Source organism: Erpetoichthys calabaricus, chromosome 5 (assembly GCF_900747795.2).
Source record: "Erpetoichthys calabaricus chromosome 5, fErpCal1.3, whole genome shotgun sequence".
NCBI classification, from domain to species: domain Eukaryota; kingdom Metazoa; phylum Chordata; class Cladistia; order Polypteriformes; family Polypteridae; genus Erpetoichthys; species Erpetoichthys calabaricus.
Genome location: NC_041398.2, coordinates 190,886,469 through 190,909,898, shown reverse-complemented (window position 1 = coordinate 190,909,898; position 23,430 = coordinate 190,886,469). Strand labels below are relative to the sequence as shown.

The 23,430-nt window shown below is 40.3% G+C and overlaps 1 protein-coding gene across 1 annotated transcript in view; it reads right to left on the bottom strand.

Moving 5' to 3' along the window:
* Window positions 1–17,627, bottom strand: part of mamdc2a (MAM domain containing 2a) — a 142,210-nt gene extending 124,583 nt beyond the window's left edge. Inside the window, exons 1-2 of the mRNA XM_051927784.1 lie at window positions 17,388–17,627; window positions 17,069–17,182 (exon numbers count right to left, since the gene is read on the bottom strand). Of these exons, the coding sequence (XP_051783744.1) occupies window positions 17,069–17,182; window positions 17,388–17,418 (145 nt within the window). The 5' untranslated portion in view covers window positions 17,419–17,627. The remainder of the gene's footprint in view (window positions 1–17,068; window positions 17,183–17,387) is intronic.
* Window positions 17,628–23,430: the final 5,803 nt, after the last annotated feature.

Below are 23,430 nucleotides of genomic sequence, written 5' to 3'. Positions count from 1 at the left end.
ATGTATTTTTGAGCATTTCTTGTTTTGTTCCAGGACAGTATGGCATGTAGCATTTTTCCCTTGCAATTCAGGCAGTACACATTTGACTATTGAACTATTTACTGTCTTTGCTAAGTGAGGGATGTTTATTTTAAGTTCTCAAAATTATAATTTCATAGAATTTTGTAAAGAATTGTTTCTGAACATCAGAATGCTCCACCACAAAATTATATTTTTTATATGTTACTAACCCCATGTAGTTTGTCGTAATGGCCGAGACAAAATTTTAATCTCATGTTTTCATGCAGAACAAAGAAAAAAGTTTATGATATAATAGAAAGCAATGGTGACCACTGTTGTGAAGTGGCAAACAATATGAAAAAACTTTTATGTATAAATGAAAAAAAAAATATCCTGAAGACAGGATGCTTGACCAGTGAATGAGGGGGAAACATACAACTTCAATTAAAAAGTATTATGGTTATGTCTTTCCTTTTTATGTTGTACACTGATTATTCTGGAAGTAACTTAGAATATTTTAGTAAAAATGCATTAGTTTTGCATGCTTTGAGCAAAGACTTGGTAACAGTAATGGACATGTGGATTATGTGTTACAATTAATGTGAGAATTTGTTTCCTTTGCCATGGACATTTTTCACATTGTTTGCCATTGTACAGTGCTGGCCACCATTGATTTATTATATTATAAATATTTCTTTCTCATTTTGCATGAACACATTAGATTATATTTTTTTCTCTGTAATCAAAGCAAAACTACATGGGGCAAGTAATATAAAATGATCATTTTTAGGTTGAGTATTGCATTAAATGTGACTGTTGCAGTAAAGAGTTTCCGGTATAAAATCACTCTTTAAACAGAAGGGAAGTCTTATGACTGGGAGTCCCAAAGCACACAAGTCCCAAAAACAAATCCAAATAGTCCCACTATAAGGGTATATCCTGCCAAAAACCCCAGTCAGATATAAAAAGGGCCACACAGAATCTTTGTAAAATAAAAGATTTATTATCACAAATATGCTCTGTGTGTACATGAAGCTCTGAAGAGCACACAAGACAAAAAGGAGTTGCAAGCAAGAGCAATTCAAAGAAAACACAATCCATGGTCAAGTAAAAGAACAAAGCAAAATGGAAAGGAATCCAGACAAAATTACAAAGCACAGTAGAACAGAAGCTCACCAACTCTCCATCACAATCGAAATGAACTGCTAGGAACTGTGGAAGACCCTCCGGATTTATAAGGTAGAGGGCAGTTCCTGCTAGCGACTGACAGGTTGGACCACTCACTAAACATATGGAACATAACAAAGGCAGCTTACATACATCGACAAAATCAAAAATAAAGAATGATGTACATAGCATAAATAAAAGAATCAAGACTGAAGAAAAGAGACATGAACATGAATTAGAACTCCAACCGGGGATGATCTCTGGCTGATATATGACAGGAAACAACAAATACTGTAAATGAGAAACACAACAAATACTAGTTTTTACTTTGCAACCTCACCTCCATAAGCACAATTTTTGTCTACTTTTCTGATCGATAAGGGAACTATTAAAGAAAGTTTTGTGAAACAGTGGGTTGAATGTTTTGCCTTAGTCACACAGTTTTAGATATATAAGTTCTCAAACAATACACTTTAGCATACATTTCTACATTGTCTATAACTTCAAGAATGTAATCATAGCAACTAAACATTTCATTTTCACATTAGAATCACACTCACTCTGAAGCGCAAGCAAGGCCCATGAACCAAAAATGCAGTCCTGCAAGAAAAAGTGAAAGAGCTATAACTTAGCTTATACAGGTCAATCTGACTGAATGCTCTTTTTAGATGTTTTATTAAACTCTTTGAATTAGGTAAAATGTATGCCATGAAAGGCAGTGTGGAGACTGGCTCGGACACAGACAGGCAGACACGCTCAAGTCACCCAACACACGTTTATTTACATTAATATTTACATTGTCCATACCGTGCTCACAAGCCCCAAAGACCCCAAAGTCCTGGCCACAACACAATGCCTTCTTCAGGCCGCCTTCTTGTCCTCCTCCTGACGTCATCCTTCTTCCTCCCGACTCTTGACTCTGACTGAAGGGAGGCGGCCCCTTTTATCTACACCCGGATGTGCTCCAGGTGCTCCCCGGCAATCTTCCACCGACACTCCCCAGTGTGGCGGAAGTGTCGGCTGTGTACCCGGAAGCACTCCGGGTGTTCCCTCTTCTCTTCCCCCCAGCACTTCCTGGTGTGGCGGAAGCGCTGGGGTCCAGGGTCCCCAAGGCATCAGGGCACCCCCTGGCGGTGGCCACGGGCCCCTACAGGGTAGAGCTTCCAAGCTCTGTACCCGTGGCCTCCAATACAACCAGGGAGGACGCCCCCTCGTGTCCTGGAGGAGGCACAAGCCCTCCTCCACTCCTCCTAGGCGTCCCGGCCGGGCATGGACACCCGCCGGGCACCACAGCAGATAACTGAGCCCTTTGGAAATCTGATTAAAAGAAAGTCCAAGTGCAACATTAGTGACAAATACAAAAACTGGGTTGATTTATTTTGCAATAGAGAACAGATAAGAAATTGCTTTTTCACTGTTTGTTAATTATTTGTAAGTTATTTTGGAAAATACATTTTTATAAATGGCATAAACAGGTCAATAACAGTTATCCTAACCAGGGGTCAATATGGCGTTTTTATACAATGTTAGGGGTCAGTCCCTTAAATTGCAATCTCTTTAAGAAAATTCTTGTAAACAAAGAAAGTCGTTTATTAATATTTCAGTCTTGCAAACAACAACAAAGGTGAATTTTTATAGATATAAGTACTGAATCAGGGAAATTGTTCAACTGCATGGCACTTATTCTGACACCAGGGGCCTTATGTATAAATGGTACATAAGATGTGTGGTATAGCAGGTCCCCAGCTCCCATCAAAGGTCCATTTTAAAATAAATAATCACCGCGCTCACGGCTTAGAGAGGGGGCGTGGTGTTTGTATGGCTGAAGTGGTTCTCAGGGCGATTCGCGGTGTGGGCGTTTCTCACCTAAGTGCACAGGTGAGAGACCGCCCGCATCCGTGATTGTTCCTAGGGCTGCTAATTTGCTACAGCTACAGCTACCATGCCCGCTAGGGGAGAAATGAAAGAAAAGGAAGGAGAAAGAACGGAGGTTGCAGGAGAAAGCAGGAAGTGGAGAGAGTAAGCCGGTGTGGGAGAGCGAGCGAGCGAGTGCAGGCTCGCGCATGCAGTTGTGCAGGAAGCCTGGGTGTTGGGCCAACACCCGGGAGTAGTAGTAGTGGTCACTCCTGCTTAGTGATCATGTAGCAGGAGTGACCAGTGATGAAGAGCGGATGACTCTCCGCGTAAGGCCGCAGAAGGCAGCGGGAGTCGGGACTTGGGATGTGGATTTCTCCAGCGTGAGAGTCCTGGTCATTGGGGAATACCAAGTCACTGTTTGGCGGGGCCTGCCGTAGCCAGGGATCGGTAAGGTGAACCGAACAGTAGGACAGTGGGGAGAAGGTCAGCTGCTGAGAGGGCGACTCTCCTGTTGCAGGGCCCAGACAGGTGAAGCAAGGGAGCCGCCAGAGGAAAGGAGACTCCGGGCTTGTTGTTGTTGTTTTTTAAAAAGGAATGCTTCCTGCATTATTTTAACCTCGTTGTTTTTTTAGAAGACGTTTTCTAATGATTTTAACCTCCACAGTTTCACGTTTGTTTTAATGGATTATTTATTTAAGGATTCTTTTTGGAAGCATTGCACTTAATTACTTGGACATTGTTTTTGTTCTGTTGTTTTAAATAAAAGCACTTGACACTTTTGCACCATCCCCTTGCTATGTTGTTGCCTCACTGCTTAGCTCATCGGTAACATTACCAACGGTGTCGGGTTAAGGGCTCCCGTACAGCAGACAGGAGCATGCAGCGAACCCGCATCATCACAAGATGTTGCATATTCCCGTTTCCATGCTCATATCGAGATGTATATAAACTAAACTTGGTGTACCGCTACACACATTTACATAGCTGCCTTAGACCATGCATATGTACGATTCTGCTTGGTTTTGAAAATGGACAGAACCTAGCGTCAAAGCAGTGCTACTATTTCATTGTGGTTTCCCTTTTGTTTTTATACATCCATGCATCCATGACGCAGGCTGTATTAAATACATCGAAAGGAGTTGCATGTCATCTACAAATTTCAGGCACTTGACTGTAATCATTCTGTAATAATATAATGGTGCATTGAATTGCCAAACTATTCCAACTACCATGGCTGATTTACCATTTTTAGAAGACATCACAAATGGAAGTATTAGAAGAAAGCACATATTTAGAGATCATACTGATTTCTTGTTCCATGATGATGACTGGCTTCTAAGTCGATTTAGATTTCCAAAAGCTATCCTCTTGGAGCTGTGTGCTGAACTGGGGTTGGCTTTACAAAGGCAGACATTGAGGAATTGTGCTCTACCTGATCCTTTGCAAGTTCTGTCCACTCTTGGGTTTTTAGCCACAGGAGTGAAAATGTGAAATGGCTGCCTGATCGGGTATTTCTCAGTCATCACTGAGTTGTGCCATGCCAGCTGTATAGAATAATATTATCCACTACTCATCCATATATAAGATTTCCATACACTGTGGTTGAACAGGCAAACATCAAAGTGCAATTCGCAGCAACGTTTGGTTTACCAGATGTAATCGGAGCGGTGAACTGCATGCACATAGATATAAAGGCGCCTTCAGAGAATAAATTTGTTTATTTAACTTCTACTCTGTTAATATGAAAATTATCAGTGATGAGAAAATGCATCTCATTAATGTTGTGGTGAGATATATATGTGCAGCTCGCTGCTCAAACAGTGTGAGCCCCGGAATTCCACCAACTCCCCCAGTGGTGTTACCACTCAGATGGTGGGCTACGACTTGTGTTTTCACATTGACTTTGACATCTGACCATTTTTTTTATTTCGGGCACAGTGCAATTTTCTGAACTTGAGCTTTTCAATGCCTCCACCACATTGTGCCACTCGTTCAGATTCCTTTTGTTGCTTATACCACTGCTTAAGCCACCAAATAGTATTTGTTTCCTTGCCTCCACGTCACTGAGCAAGGCATCCATTTCACAATAAAATTCTTCTTTTTTATATGTGCTTTTGCAATTGTCTTTTAACAAAACATTGAATGGAAGGGGTCATTTATATTGATTTGTATATTCAAATAGGAAGAATTCTTGGAGGAGTCATGGTGGGGCCATAGGCTCATCTATGTGTGTTAAAATTCACATTAATTTGGATTTATAAAGGGAAAATATGTAGAACTTCGCTTACGCACAGTTTTATGCATCTGAATTATTTTTTTTGCGTACAGACATTTCTAATTTTGTCCGTACATCATGTTTTAGTGTGAATTCTATGCAAGGCATTATATGTGAGGCCCAGATCATCTTTGTAGTCATTCATCCTGAAACATGGAGTAAAGTTTGGAGCATATCTTGATGTTGTTGCAATCCTTGTCTCTGTCATTCTCACAGCAGAAGCAGTATTCATGTGTCGTGATTTAATCAACTTGTCATGTGTGTTGCTCGCATATCTTTTCGCATTAATTTCAAAATAGTTGGAAAATTAAAATAAATATCTAAAACCCATTCCTTTGAATTTGAAACTTAAAGTGATAAAGCATATTAAAACAGCCTTAATAAACAGTATTAAATGAAGTAAAATGTCATATTACAGTTTGTTTTTATGACTTATGTTAAACAGATTGTGTCCATTTTAATATATCTTGCTGTTAAGAGCAACAACAAAATTCTTTTTGGGGCTAGGGAATGTGTAATCCATGGTAATTATGCATTCATGTTACAAACATTTACCTTACAAATGCGTTTTCAGGAACAGATTATCTTTGTAAAGCAAGGCAAAATCTGTAACCTATACAGTTTGTTTAGGAAGCGTTTTCTCCGTTCTGGATGCCTGGTGCCTGAGAGTCATCCATGACCTCTATCTCTCACCATGGTGTCCAAAAATTAATCTAATGCCATCTCGAGGTTACTAACATGTATAGAAGTGTATTACAATTATTAAGATGTACTCATTTAACAATTATGAATTAAATGAATTAGTTAAGAGAGCCTTGTGTTTAAGATACAGTGCTTAACCCATTAATTTATTCTGTAGGGCACACTGATTCCACCGCTCTGTCTATTCAAACTCAAACATAAGGGTGCACTTCAATGATCAGTATGAGTTTTTCTCCTTGTTCATAATTTCTGATAGGCCTAAGCTCTCTGTTCTGGCCACTCTAATGCATTATTGGCCCTCGCTATCACTTGATAATGTGTTCTAATTGACTTGGTGGGCACTGATACGGCACATGCGGTAACAAAAAAAATCCATCTCACTTGCCTACTAGCTCTAAATGATAATTTTCTTTTTCTTTTTGCAGCCTAAATAGAGAGATAACCAGACCCCGACTTGAAAACCAGTCGTGCATTGCAACACACATACACACACACACACATGCACACACACACAAACTCCACGGAAGTATTCTTGTTTGACCCTAAGGAAAGCACTGCTGTCATACTGACTTTCAGTTATGAGACTAATAGAGCATGGACTGCTCTATCTTTCTCTCCTGAAGCTTATGCTGCACATCCAAATTTGTAGCTTTTTCAACTGTTATCTATTGAGATTCCCAGCAGGCATACAATGGCACTAATTACAAAGGCTTCTTAAAGACACTGCAATTAAAGTCCTCTCCCTAACCACTGAAAGTCTTTGAAAATAATAGGATAAAAGTAGAGCTAAAGTAATGTCAAAGACGTTTACTGCATGTCTCAATTATAAATCGGGAAATTACAAGGCAGTTTTATATATATATATATATATATATATATATATATATATATATATATATATATATATATATATATATATATATATATATATATATATATATATCACTCAAATATTTAGGAAACGCAAGACTATTTAAAGAACATACCAGTTGCCCATACGTTATAAGGATTCATCCCAGTTCATTCAAATTTCCGTTCATTTTTAATATTTGTTTCTGTCCCATTTTAAATCACATGCAGGGTTCTGATGCCTGATGCACCCACAATTTCTATAAGTGTACTTTTGGATCACAAAGCCAAGGAAAAAAAGCACCAATAATATTCTGTACACTGAAATCTTCAGCGATCCATCATTTTAAAATCTGTTTAACACAGGGTCTCCAGCCTTTTCAAAATGAAGATATGAGTTTTGTGATGACACATCCCAAGTAATGGTCTTCCAGCTGCCAATGAGGTGGAAAGAAAGATTGGTCACACAGAATTGGGGGTTCAAATCCAGCTACTGACACTGCATGACCGTGAGCAAGTCACTTCACCTGCATGTATTCCAATTGGAAAAATGAAAGAAATGTAACCAATTGTATCTCAAGTGTTGTAGGATGCCTTAGATAACGGTGACAGTCAAATTAGTAATTAAAAATAATAATAATAATAATAATAATAATAATAATAATTGAAGGCTGACTGACCAAAGTGTCACAAAAATGAGAAAAAAAGAACTAGACAAATATAAGTCTACTAGCCAACCCGCGGCGTAGCATACGCCACATAATTATGTATTGATGGGTGAACACTTCCTGAACGACACAGTTGTCCAAATGGGTTGGGTTTTATGGATACCACTGTGAGTGAATGAAAAGCATGGACCTCTGGAGAGAGCAACATACAATTGTCCGTGACTGAAAGCGGGATCGTCTGTGATGATAGAGGCCACGCTGGTGAAAGTTACTTTGTTGGTAGGGATAAGGTTCAGCACTTGTTCATTAAGGTGTAGCGAGTCTTCGTTGTTGACGCTTAACATAGCTTGCGTACTGAGTTGTTCTGGAGTCACAGTTGAGAAACACGTTTTTAATGTCTTTTACGCACAGGGAAAAAAATGAACATGTGAAACATCCGTAATGTAATAAGGCATAATGTAATAAGGCACCAAGAAAAGTAAAATTGCAATAATGCACACAACGACCCGATCGCTGTAAACAGAAGTGAAAACAAAATCGAGCCCGGTGCATTCTTTAACTGCCTTGTAGTGCAGTGGTAGTGTTGCTGCTTTGCAGTAAGGAGACTCTGGAAGATTTTGGGTTCGCTTCCTGGTTCCTCCCTGTGTGGATAGCACTTTGAATACTGAAAACACTGGTATATCAATGTAATGAAGTATTATTATTCTTATGAGTCCAGCACTCTCTCTCTCGCGCGCGCGCCTGTATGTGTGTGTGTGTGTCGCTCGTTCTCTCGCTCGCTGCACTTGTTCCTGCAGGCATACGCCGCATAATTATTTATTGATGGCTGAACAGTTTGGCTCTGTGCCTTATTAATTGTCATCGCAAAGGCCAATCTAACAGGAAATTGTCTTCATGTAAATGTAAAAGGCAAATTATCTGCGACAAACAAACTGTTTAATATGCTGCATACCAACCCGCGGTGTAGTATACGCTGCATAATCACGCCACTTTTTTAATGTTTTTTAAGCAGAGGGAAAAAAATGAACATTTGCAAAATCCGTAACGCTGCTTTCAGTAAGTTCAATGTACACATGTTTAATTTGTCGGCCACTTTTTGCCAGTCGTCCTTTCTGGTTTGGGCTGCTTTTGCAGTGTTACTGCTTGTGCATATTAAATCTTGAAATCTTTCGAGCAACTAATTAACTAACTACCACCCACACACACAGCTTGTGTGAAAAAAATGCGCCCGTTCTTTCATCATTTTGTTGCAGCCTATCAAAGACTTGCTGATCATGTTTTCTAGACTCAATATACATTGGTTTTTCACTCAGTGCTGGGGCGCGCATTCATCTTGGATTATTTACATCCAGCTAATCTGCTACATGGCTGCGTTTGAAAAACCGATTTATCCCGGATGAGTTTCACCGGCATTAATGATTAGGAATCTGGTTGGAACAAAACCCTGCAGTCACAGGAGTTCACCAGAACCGAGATTGGGAATCACTGCTGAACACAGACGAAACCGACTCAGGTGAGGAGTTGGGGCGGACAAAGTAGTTGCAGCTATTGATTATTCAGTGTTGTTTGCCTGGGTGTCTGATCTGCTCGACGGGATCAGAAATAAAAGGAAAACAATGTCACACGTGTTCATGTGGTATAGCGGATCCACAGCTCCCCTTCAAAAGGCCATTTTTAAATAAATAATCACTGCGCTCACAGCGTAGCGAGGGGCATGGAAGTGTTGCTGAAAGTCAGCCATGTTGCGAAGTTTGAGAGCAACAGTTTCGTCAATGACATTTTTCCAGAAAAACTTGACTGATAGAAACAAACAGTTACCTGATGCAGGAATTTCTATAACATTGAAAGAAGTGTTGTTTCCATGAAATACATTTGAAGCGGTAGCCATGGAGGGCAAATGAACAGTCAACGTGGCTCACAGCTGGATTTGGACCACAGCACAGACCAAAGCGAGTGAGTATGTGTTTGATGAGCTGTTCGAGTTTGTGGGCGTGGCTCCTTCCTGCATGTGCCATGGGTGTCTTACTTGTCGACGGCTTAGTGAATTATACCGAAAAGTCAATGTGGCTTAGAGGTGCATGTGTACTCTAGCACAGACGAACATAAATGACGGCGTTTTTTCTGAGTCGTCGCGTCCGAGTTGGTGGGCGTGGCTCTGCGAGTTGTCGTCGTATCCAATGGTCTTAGAGTTGGTGTGTGTGGCTCCTTCCGGCATGCGCCATGGGTGTCTTACTTGTCCGCGGCTTAGTGAATCCACGCCCCTTCCTACGTGCTTTCATGGGTGTCTTGCTTGCTCTGGCGGCGGCTTAGTGAATTATATATATAGATTCCTGCCTGAATTAATGCTACTTAAAAAGTGGAATAAAACACAGATGACTTCAAATAAAAGATGTTTTTATTTCCCTAGACAAATGGCCAAAATATTTACATAAAAGAAAGTGACAGGCTAGAGCTCCACAGAGATGGCGCTTGCCCAGCTTCTCTTCACTTACCGTCTAGCATGTGTTACCAATTCTAAAGTTAATGCATGTTAACATTGGTCAGAAATAAAAAATAAACAGATAGAAACAAGCTGTACAGTTACATCTCCAGAAGTACGACGGCTTGTCATGTAATGTTGAGACGGACAGAATGAAAAAACAATTTTAAAAGGTCCAAAAAGTCGACTGTAGAGCATGGATTTTATTTTTACACCCCAAGTCTGTTCAGGCATGAGGCTATTTGCTGCACAATACAAAGCTTAACTGAGTTTATGTACAATTGATAATGCTCTTTGGGAATCTCTCCACACCAGGAATAATACCAAAGAGAGTTAAACATGTTACACAAGGGAAATAAACACAAAAGCAACAAAGGAAATGGCAGAACAAAAGCAAAACCCTATATGCACCCCACACAAATGCAAATCTAATTTCATCTTCCTCCTTTTTTGCTCCACTTTCTCATGAACAGTAAGCTTTTGCTCCACAGCAGCTTTAAAACTCTAAACATCTGAAGGGCAGTTTTAAGCTAAACCTTGGAATCACTTCCATAGTCTAAGGTTGTCTTATCCTGCAAATGGACCACCATGCCAGCACTGTCTTTCTGCAATATTCCCTTCCCTCATGCCCTTTTACCCCTGAGCCTTGAGTAGCCTTTTAAACCTCAGGACTGTCTGACTTAAAGAAATACTAGAGAGTTTATGTATTTTTATCGTTTATTTACTCCATATTGTATGTGGTGATGACTAAGAAACCTTTTGATTTTCTTCAGTAATTTGTGTAAGTGCAACAGTAAATTGAGCTTCTGCTTACTAAAGCACTATGTATGCATACAAATACAAGTTGTACTTTACATTTATTTGCTGAACAGATGCTTTTATCGAAGGAGTTCAACATAATCAAGTAAATGTCAGTCTGGAGGACTGTTGGGGAACAAATGTTGCAGGGCAAGTTTACAAAATTGATCATCACCACTGAAGAGATCAGAGGAAAATGCAGAGGAGTTACAATTCCTGGGTTCCAAAACCTAATAGCTAACATCAGTAAGACACAAATTCGCAGAACAAGGGAGTCCTCAAATGCTTCTTAAACACATTGAGGAAGTCAAAATTTCTAATGGAGGTGGACTGCTCATTTCCATCAGCTAGGAACTACACATGAAAAGAGACAGGACAGAGATTTGATGCCACGCAGAGGTGTTCATCATCCAGAGGTTCAACAGCAGACCTGAGTAGTCGAGAAAGAGCATGGGATCTCAGAAGTGTCTCCAAATATACACATATATATATATACACACACAAATACATACATATATACATCTTATATATAAACGTCTACGCATGGAAGTGTGTGTGTCTGTCTGTCCGGCCCAGAAGTGTGTGGCGGTCCGTAAGTGCAAGGCTACAGCATGAAGCTGAAAGAAAGCGACTCCACCGCCGAAGTGAAACCTCAGAGGAAAGATAAATGAGAAAGAAACTCACTTAGCCACTGATAGACAAGGGGGGCGAGCATGTCTGCAAAATGAAACTGTCAACTCTGCATTTCAGTTTTTTTCTGACCATTTCAATAGTTTGTAGGAGCACGGGTTTTTACAGCTAGTATATATATATATATATATATATATATATATATATATATATATATATATATACACACACAGTATATATATATATATATATATATATATATATATATATATATATATATATATATATATATATATATATATATATATATATATACTGTATATACTATATATATATATATACACAGTATATATATATATATATATATATATATATATATATATATATATATATATATATATATATATATATATATATATATATATATATATACAGTGGACCCTTGACTTATAAACTCAATTTGTTCGCGAGGGCTGGTTGTAACTCAAGTTGGTTGTAAGTCAAGACTATTTTTGCCATAAGAAATAATGGAAATGCCCTTAATATGTTCTGAACCGCCCACAGCAACACTTACTTAACTTTTTTTAATAAAAAGGGTTGTATAATGTGCATAATTTACCAAAAACACCAATAATTTTTCTAATGAACTAACCAAAAAGTTATAAAAAGTGCCTAGCCTACCAGAAACAACAATTTCATACTGTACTCACCATTTAAGTTGACATCTTTGGCTTGCAGGAAGGAAGGAGGAGGAGAATGAAATGGGAGGTGGTTATTGTTTGGATGGAGCTTCCTTATAGAAATCTTTTCTTTGTAAAATTGTTGAGATGGTGGATTTCGACATGCTGTACATATTAGTGAGATCGGTCACATGAACGCCACTCTCATATTTCCACACAATTTCCTTCTTTGTTTCCATTGTGATCACTTTCTTTACCTTTGTTACCTGCTCTTCCTTCCTTAGCAATTATCGAAATAAATTATATAAATCACTTCACTGACCGAAATTACGTCCACAAACACATGTATCTGGGCTCCGACTGATGCTTACAAACGCTCTTGGCTGTTTGTTTACAATCACACAAGCGTATACACGTGACCGCATTCGGGTCATAACACAAGACGTTGGTCGTAATTCAAAACAAAAATTTTGGTCGTAAACCAAGTTGTTCGCATGTCAGGCCGGTCATATATCAAGGGTCGACTGTATATATAGAGTGTATATATTGTAAGCACTAGGGGTCGCTGTTGCCCCGTTAACCCCAACAGACAGATGCTCTGGATACCGAGTAAAAGTACCAAAAAGTAGTTTAATTACTTTTCTTCATAGTGACAGTGTCTTAAGCACCACAACCACAATAGAACAGTAGCACAATAGCACAATACAGCTTTGTCCACCTCCACCCGACTCTGGCTCACTTGCTGGGTTCACAGCAGTCCTTTAAACAGTCCTTGACCCGGAAGTGCCACATCCTTCCGATCACGTGACTTGTCAGCACTTTTGGGTCAGATAGAGAACTTGAATTTTCTTCTGCCCAAGAGTACTTTGTGGCTTCTGTCCTCATGACTTGGGAGTACTTCCGGGCTATGGATAAGATACAAGTTCCACAGTCCTCCTACAGTGTTTCCTGGTGGCACCCATGGTACCTAGCAGGGCTGTGAAGCCAAACTCCAAATCCCAGGGTGCCCTGCAGGAATCCAGGGCACCGCTATACTGCAGGGAAATCGCCATCTAGCATCCTGGGGAAGGCAGTGCCCCAAAGTAGCTGCCTTCCCGCATCCTTCTACTCTTTGGGTGTCCCGGCTGGGTTGAGTTGCCAGCCATCCATCACAATATAGATAGATAGATAGATAGATAGATAGATAGATAGATAGATAGATAGATAGATAGATAGATAGATAGATAGATAGATAGATAGATAGATAGATAGATAGATAGATAGATAGATAGATAGATAGATAGATAGATAGAGACCCCATTGGCAAGCAAAAGGATTTGAACTTGATACATGCTACAATAGAGAGCCAATGTAGTGATCTAAAAAGAGGAATGACATGAGCCTGACTTGGGTGGTTGAGCACCATACATGCCAGACTTTCTTCCTGATGAGGTTTTTTCTTGCTTTTCTTTGACTTTTAATCTCTAGTTGTACGTGATGGTAGCCAATGAATAGGCAATTACCCTTCTGCCCTGTACAAGAGGGTTTCCTGGAAGTGGTTTATTTGAACAATATTTGAGTGAAAATTTAAAAAAAATAGATATTACATTTATATAGAACTTTTCTCACTACTCAGTGGAGGGCTGAGAGAGAGTGGAGGGCCACCAATGTGCAGCATCCACCTGGATGATGTGACGGCTGCCATTTTGAGCCAGTACATTTCCCACACTTTACCTATTAACTAGTGAAGGGATGCAAGAGATACTGTAGTTAGCCAGTAAGTCACAGGGGTTTATTAGGGGGCTAGCAAGACCAGGGATTGATGGACTGTTTGGAGATCAGCGAACACTCTACTGATACGAAGAATGCTCAAGGATCTTTTAAGACCACAGGAAGTCAGGACCTTGGTTTTACATCTCATCTGAAGGATGGTGCTAATTTTTTTCAGCACAATGTCTCCATCACTATACTGGGGCATTGGGATCCACACCCAGACAGACCACAGGGTAAGAGCTCCTTGCTGGCATCATCAACACCTCTTCCAGGTGCAACCCAAGATTTTCCTAGATGGTCTCCCATTCAAGTACTGGTCAGGCCCAAACATGCTTAGCTTCAGGTGGATGACTGGTTTTTAGGTGCTGGTGGTATGGCTGCTGGCCAGACTTTCATGTGGTTGGAATGTTGTAAGCATACACCAATGCACATAACATCTGGATTATGCTACATGAGTAAATAATTTTTGTTGCCAATGATTTAGTATTGTTTACAGTTTGTTGTTCAAGCTGGGTTGCCATTGCAGCCCATTGTATCTGGAGTTTTGTGATCCCTATTCACCATTATACAAGGTTAAACGTTTTTCTGTGCAATCACTACAAACAACAAGGGTAAGTAACAGATGTACAAATGATCATTTTTCATAGGAGTATTTCTTTAAAAAGGGTCACACAACATCAGTGAGGTATTCTGAGTTGTCACCTAGTGTTGGCTACTGTTAGCCCTTACTGGCCTCCTCTGAAAAGTAAGGCCGCCTGCCCCTGCCAGGGTCAATGTGCAGCCAACTCTGGAAGCTTTGCTAGCTTTCTGTGGCATTGCACTCTCCTTTGATAATAATAATAATAATAATTAATTTTATTTATATTGCACCTTTTCCATGCCACCATGCAGTTCAGGTACATTCTGTGATATCCTCTCTCCTCTGGCGTCCCCACAGCATGCTGATGCCTACTTTCTAGGAGGACCCCAGCAACTCTCATTCCATATGCTATTCCAGCATGATTCCATTCTAGAATGCACCCTCCTCTGCCAGGTTCTGTCACTGCTGGTGGCTCCTGCCTTTTCAAACTGACATTTAGAGGAGCTTCTTGACAGCGACCACTCACTCAGTTACATTTCGGCTTCTGGAGGGTTTTTCATTGAGCCGGGCCCCTGTCTTGTGCCAACTAGGTGGTTTCCTTACTTGTAGCATGTGCTTCCACTTTAAAATGTATGTAATCTATAAAACAAATATTTTAAAATATCATTTTTTCTGTCTACTGAGACATATTTCATTATGTTTTATTCACTAGAGTTAATTTTATAAATATGACCACTGGTCCATGGAAAAGAAAATGGGTGAGTCTGACAATGGGAGCCGAATGGAGGATTTGCCCTCTAATATCCAATCTTGTAGAGGGGAGGGTGGATGAAGTATGTTGTTTTTGGGACAGGCACCTTCCCACATGAAAGAAAGAGAAGGACAAAGATGCAGTGAATGTTCAAAACCATTCAAAAACATGTTCTCCAACCCTTTTTATCTCACCTAACACCTAAATCCCACCATGCAATACTTTCCAATAATTCTGATAGTTGCTTTGTCCAGCTGTGGGTTCAGTTCATTGCTGGGAACACTCGCACACATTCACATTGCAGTTAAGATTTGATATTTAGACTTCCCTGTAACTTTTGGATTTTGAGTGAGGACGGGTCACCTCTACCTGGAGAAGAAATGCAGAGAATACATGGAGAGAACATTCATGTCTGTATCCTGGAGCTGTCAGGGCCACTGTGCTTACTTTTACTTTATGTTAATTAGTGTTCCCTAATTCTATTTTCTTATTTATTTTGTCTTTTTTCTCTTTCTTCACTTTGAGCTACATCATTTGCATGAAAATGTGCTATATAAATAAATGTTGTTGTTGTTGTTGTTGTAGTTGACTACCAAAGCCCTGCTTCCTGCATCTTAGCTCACAATGTGTCCACTATACTGTATATAATTGCAAACTTCATCTCACAAAAAACATTTGCTTTTTTCATCCATTCATGTTCTGGATACAGTTTTGAATATGGTGTTGTGGTGAGCCAAAGCTTATGCTATTGGCTAAGACCTAACCTTGGATGGGAAGCCAGGCCATCCCAATGCACCGTCACATATACACCTATAGTATGGGCAACTGGACCAATTTCAAGAGGCTACTTAACCTGACAGGCTTATTTTTGAGTGGTCTTGGATGGAACTGGAATACCTTATGCTGTCCTGTACTCCTGTCAGGGTCACCAGAGGTGAACAGGTTTGGTTCCAGTTAAACAGCGATCTAACAGCCACATCCTCAATGGCAAATCAGATAACTGGAGCTATATACAGTATATTGTCTAAATAGCTGCAATGTAACAATGAACTGGATCTGGGTCTTGGACCAAGATTGTGTAGATGCGGGCTCCAGCACGTTAAGAGATTTAATGCTTATACTCTTTTCAAGACCAATGGCAATAGGCAATGTAGCAAAGAGGACAGGACCACAAATGTGCAGGTCCCTAGTCATACACATGGAGAGAATGTATAAACTCCATACAGACAGAGGCTGGAGTGTGCTTTGAAGTTGTAGCCTGCAGATGTGATGGCCACTGTGCCTACCACCCCACAAAATGCCCAATCTCTTCAACCTACCAATAAATGGAGTATTTGATTGACTACCTAAGCCCTGCTTCCCTGCATCTTTGTTAACAATGCATTCAGGATATTTAATTTGCAAAATTCTGTTCAAAAACATTTTTCCATCCATCCAAGTTCTAGATGCACATTTTCGAGTTTTCACTACAGTTAGTTACACCTTCTGCTATTAGATAGGATCCCAGGCCATTAGATAGCAGGCCATTCCAATGCCAGTGCAACTGGACCAGTTTGAGAGCGCAGGGTGTAACTGGAATACCTTATGAAGTCCTAAGTGAACAATGGGGATAACAAAATAGTCTGTGCAAACAGTAAATGAATCAAACTAAAGTTTCTTTAGCCAGTGATGTGCAGTGCGAACCACTGTGCCGCCATACCACCTAATTTTACATGGATTCCTTCATTTTCTTTTGATAGGAAGAACATTGTTTAATTTATTTAAATCTTAAACTTTGAAACTGTTAATTATTTAGCAGTTACAAAAAAAACTAAACTTAGTAAAAAAAAAGACAGAACTGATAGTATCCCTTATGTGGAATATCCTGATAAAATTCCTACCTTCTGTATTGAGAGACCACTTCAAGTGTGCAGGGTCGGAGGAGTAGCCACAAGTGCTGCCCTCAAAAGTGCAGGATCCTTGCAACAGCTGCTGCGCTCTTAGAGGAAGCAGAACTGGAATGAAGACAGAAAAAAAAGCTTAACATATCCCCAGATGACAGTTTTAATATTTCATCTGCTGTACAGAAGAACTGTGGTGAAATACAAATGTTCATGTCTTCTGTAACTTTAAAAAGTAAAGGCAGATTGAGTGATGACTTCCCAGGCTGACAGTAAGACATGTGCTACTTTTAACAAGAAAAACCAAGGACCAACATACCTGGAAGAATTATTACAAGGAAAGGAAGCATGGCTGAAGTGGCTGAAAGAAGTTACTGTATATCCAATGAAAATGATAAGTCCTGGGCTACATAGGGAAAAACTGTAAGAATCCAACCACCCCCATCTCCCCAGGCTCGGACTCTCCCCGTCACGTTTTGTCTTTGATTGCCTGAGCTGAAGAGACCGTCCACAGCTTTACAATTTTGAACACTGCTTCATTTCATCCACTGAAGCACGGTGCTGAGCATTTGCTTCCAAGGAGGGAGGATCTAGTAATGCATTCCAGACTGGAAAGGGTACACCTCCGCAGACAGCAAGACTCACTGGTTGGCTCTTTGAAACACAGGAAATTTGCATATTGGAAGGAGACCAAGAGTGAGCCAATAAACTTCTACATCTTTACTCTAACATTGCCTGGAATTGCCTTGAAATGACTTGAGAATTTTAAAATCTATTGTGGAAAGCAGCCCGGACACAGACAGGCAGACACCGATGTTTTATACCCAAGCACACATTTATTCATATTTTCTATTTACAAGTGCACACGCATAACCCAGTGCCCCTGCACCAAATCACCCTCAGCCCAGGCCTCTCTCTCTAATGCCTCTTCTCCCGACCACCTCCACTCCTCTTCTCCGAGCTCTGTCCTCTTCCACCCTACTCCAGCTATCGAATGGAGGGAGGTGGCCCCTTTTATGTTCACCCGGACGTGCTCCAGGTGCCTCCCGATGAACTTCCGTCTGCACTTCCAGGTGTGGCGGAAATGCCAGCTGAGCATCCGGTCCCAGTGTCCCTGGTATCCTTCCACCAGCACCTCTGGGTTTGGCAGAAGTGCTGATGGCCAAGGCTCTTCAGGCATCAGGGCACCCCCTCGTGGTGACCACGTGCCCCTATAGGGTTGAGCTTCCAAGCTCTGTTCCCATGGTCCCCATACCAACCAGGGCGGCTGCCCTCTTGTGGTCCGGAGGAGGTGTAGTTCCTCTACCGGTCCTTCCAGGCGTCCCGGCTGGGAACCGCCCCCAGCCGCTCGCCACACTATATATACTGTACACTTTATACACTTCACAATTCATGACTCTTTAGTGATTTAGGGAACATTACTCTACATTACTTGTAACTTATGCAGATGAACATAGATGAATATGTGTATTATGAAAGAAAGCAGCACAGTGGATAACATCAGTACTAACAAAGCTACAAGTCCAAGCCAGTTCATCACCTGTGTGGAGGTCACATATTCTCCCCTTGTCCAGAAGGGTCTTCTCCAGGTATTCTTGATCACTCCCACATCCTAAAAATGTGCATGCAAGATTAAGTAGCATCTGTAAACTGTTCTGGTATAAGTAGGGTGGCATGGCCCTGCAGTAGTTAGTGTTGGTGTTGGTGTTGCCAGGGGAGGCTCTACCATATGTGCAAACTAGGTGGCTGCCAAGGGAAGCCTTTCAGGGGACCACATTTTGTCAACTAGCCGATGGTGTTGGAAGTCGGTGGCTTAAGTAATCTTTGGCAAACAGACCCTTATTTTCCCAAATCACCCTCCAGCTCTTCAACCTAATATCCATGGATGACTCACATGAATCTCACTTCTTTTCCAAGGGTGAAACCCCAGCTGTTCAATTTAACGTCCATGTACGACAAACCAGAACCAGCTCTTTAATCTGCAATAATATATATTGTAATTGCCTTCAAGACCCTGTGGTTTGGGTGCAACATTTTACATTTGACTACGGCAGCATGAAACCTAGAATGCTGCTACCTCATTGCTCCAGAATTCTAGGCTCAATCCACAAAACATGGAGTTGTCCATATTTTTTACTATCTGTGTGGAGTTTGTATGTTCTCTTCATGATTTCACTTCATGTCATCTGGCCCTACAGGAGTGAGTGAAGGAACATGCATCCTCCCTAATATGGTGGCCTGTGGTGAGGCTTGTGAGAGCTTGTGAACTCTATTGCTGTATTTTCCTCTCCCCTGTATTCTTGTCAGGGTGGGCCAAAGCTTACGAAGCCTGGTTATCCCAATGTACCCTCACACAAAATCTCTACAACTGGATCAATTCCAAGTGTCTACTTATTCTGCCACACTTCATTTTAGTTGTCAGGATGAATCTGAACTACCTTATGCTGTCTTGTACTCCTGTCAGGGTTACCAGTACTGAACAGGCTTGGTTCCAGTCAAACAGCCATCCAACACTAGAGTTGAAGTCCTCAGTGGCAGACTGTGGAATATGAGATGTACAGAATATATTTTCTGAATGGCTGGGATGACAGAAAAAGGTTGTAATTTGAAAATAACCAATAGTGGTAACATTCCATGGGATAAATATCTCTGGCCTGTCCAAATCGTGTGGATACAGGCTTCCCCTGTGTTAAGAGCGTTCATACTTATAATGTCTTCAAGACCTGTGCACCTGCAAATTGGAAAAGAACACAGAACTGGAAATTTGAAGGTCCATAGTCATAGCATAATTTTTGTGTCAAATGGGATGATCATTGCATTGATCCTAGTGTCCACACTAAAGCAAAGGTCTATATCATAATGCCCATCTACTAGCTGGACCATGGTCAGATAACTGAGCATGACCAGAGGAAGCAGTTCAAACATAACCTTTCAAAGGTCTGGATCAGCATCACTAGCTGGAAGTCTCTTGCCATGTAACCTCTGCTATGGTTCTTTGTGACTCAACAAGAGATGCTTCACTTTAAGACTGATCACATCTTTGTTGAGGTGACAAAAGATAACAAGGGAAGGAAAGAGAGGATATCCAGATTTGTGGAGGTGGCTCTGAGACACAATCCCACTCTCCCAAAATTTGTGCCTTAAGAACTGGACTCCTCAGTCATGTAACAACAAACAGAAAATCTTGATAGATGTCAGATTAGTGAGTATGAAGAGAAAAGAACAGAGCACCACTCCATTGAAGCACACATACAATCAAAGGTTGGCTCCTACCTTGTATCCAGTGCTACAACAATAGAGATTGCCTCCCCGTGAGAAAAAAAAGAAGCGGAAAGAGTCTGGCACAGCTGTAAATCTACCTAGAATAGGCCATGCACAAAAACTGAGTGATTGTACAAGAAGAAGACTAGTGACAGGGGCCACCAAGAAACCCATGAGAACTCTGAAGGATTTACAAGTTAAATTGGCTGAGATTGGAGAAAGGAGTTGCAGCTTTATGGGAGAGTGACAAAGAGAAAAAACACAAAATGACATCTCAGCTAGAGTTTGGCAGAAGGCACATGAGAGACTCTGACGTCAGCTGGAAGAAGGTTCTACGGTCCGATGAGACCAAAATTGAGTTTTTTGGCCATCAGACTCAAATGTCATTTTTGCCAACAACTGCACACACTATCCCCACTGTGAAGCATGGCGGTGGCAGCACCATGCAGTGGGGATGCTTCTCTGCAGCAGGCCCTAGAAGGCTTGTGAGGGTAAAATGAATGAAGCAAAACTACAGGAAAATCCTGGGGGGAAACCCAATGCTGTCTGCAAGAAACCTGTGACTTGGGAGAAGATCTGTTTCCCAGCAATACTATGACTCTAATCTTAAAAGCAATGCTACGCAGGAATGGCTTAAATGCAACAATGTTAATGTCCTGGAGTGGCTGAGTCAGAGTCCAGATCTGAATCCAATTAAGAAAAAGGCTGCTCAGTCTTGAATTCCATGCCACCTGACAAAGCTTAAAGAATGAACAAAAATGGCAGTGTCCAGATGTGCAAACATGACACAGGCCTGTGTCATGTCTGACATCTACTAAATACTGACTTGAAGGGGCTGAATACTTATGTGATCAGTTATTTTGGTGTTTTATATTTATAATTAAGTTATTTTGGTGTTTTATATTTATAATTAATTTAGACCACTTTACAAAGATCTGTTGTCACTTTGGATTTAATTTTGGTTCTTTAATGTCAATGTGTTTCAATGTTGCATCATAATAAAATGTGAAAACTTCCAATGGGGTTAATGCTTTTCATTGGCACTGTATACTGTAAATATACTATAGTCTGTAAAACCCCCTTGTCTATATATAGTGCCTGGTGTACAAGAAGTTTCCAGGCAGGAAATGGTGTCCTTAAGACAGGGAAAAGAACATCCATGAGTACAAGGGAAAAAAGAAAAAAAACAAAAACAGACATTTTAATTTAAAAGGGCACTGGCCACTGATGTGAAAGGGAAGTCATCGGGAACTAGTAAGACGCTTGGAGAAATTTCCCAGAATAAACAGACATTTCCAAGGAGCTAAAAGTGACAAACATGAACCAGTTGTATATTACATAAAGCATTTTACCTGGCAGGTACAAGGGGTGCCTGGCTTTTTATGTATTTATTGGGGCTTTGGCAACATCGAACATAGAGCATTCATCAACTCTGCATGGGTGCCAATCTGTGAAATGGCCCAATCAATCGCACATCTCCACTCAATTATATCAAATTTACAGTCGTCAGTTAGTCTAACTTGCACATCTTTGGGCAAAAAATAGAGAACTCAAACTGGATGAGGTGAAAAATACAGTACAAAGCTTCCAGAAATACTGTGTTCTGCCCAAAAACATTATTGTTATGCTACGGATTTCTATAGAACTGCAAAGATGTAGAACAAGAACAGATGGAGACCACTTTTGCATCTACACAGAACATCACCTCTCAGTTGTTAAGCTTTTTCTGCTTGATCCTCACGTCTGATTGTGGATTAGCTCATAAAATCACATGAAGTGTTGGATTCCTGTAATCAGTCCAATCCAAGAGGAATATCTATAAACCATTCAGCTTTACCATTTTTGATAATTCCCAGATATCTCATTCTTTATGATGGCTACACTCAAACTAACTAATGCTTTTTTACACTTCAAGAGCAAGTCACTGTTTTCGGTTGTTTATTTAGGCCATCTGTGTTGTTTTTGCTTGATTTTGGAGCTTTTCCTTAAGTTTTGATGCTTCTGTCATTTTTTCGATGGGTTTTTGTGTTTCAACCTTCTCGTGATCTATGCCTTAACTTTGTGTCTGCTCTGTCTGAATCCTCTATGTTTTACTGGCCTCTCCTTTACCTTATCCCAGCATGTCTGGCTTTAGTTACAGGATCTGTCTTATCTAGTGTGTCAGTCAGCAGTTTTCCAACTTGTACATTCTAATCTAAGAAGTTAGTTTTTGTTCTGGAGGAATAACAGATAGGTCACTGTCAAAGAAGGGAAATCATGCAAGTAGTGGTGGCAAGCAATTTGTGCAACCAATTCACTTGCGTCATTGCACTGGCTACCCGTCCAAGTAATGCAACATCCTTCATCCCAGCCAGGATGCCAATTCTCCTACTACACTGCCTACAAAAACCCTATGATATGACACATACAAATGTGTCATGTGTGCAGAAAGCACATTGTACATCATAAAAGCAAAACAATCTGATGCTACGGAAAAACCTTTCTGTAGTATCACATTATACATTGACATTCAGTAGCATCAATGGACAAAGGGTAAAAAAACAATGTTGCCACAGGTGCTGTGTGTGTTCTCTGTTCAGTGTTATGACAACAGAGTACGAGTACATTTAAGCTTCAAACAGCTGGCAGCTATATTCATGAAAACATGAACTGCAAAATATACAATATTGATAGCAAAAATAAATTCATATATATGGTAAATAGTTGCTGAAAATGATACTCAGATAATCAACAGTTTGTATCACACATTTGTCACCAAACTTTAAAATCACATACTATGAAATATTATGTTTTTACTGTACATGTTTAATATGTCACCACAATGTGATTATCAGGTCACAAGAGGAAAATTCAAAATCTTAATCTTGTTTACACAAATCAAACCAAATTAGAAAATGTACAGTTGGCGTAACATTCTGATCCACATAGGGACATAAGCAACTGTTTTTAAAGATGGAGCATTTTAAATTTTTTGTTTATTTCAAAGACAAAGACACCATATTTTTATTTATTAAACACACACATACATACATACATACATACATACATACATACATACATACATACATACATACACATATATATATTGTGGAAAGCCAGGC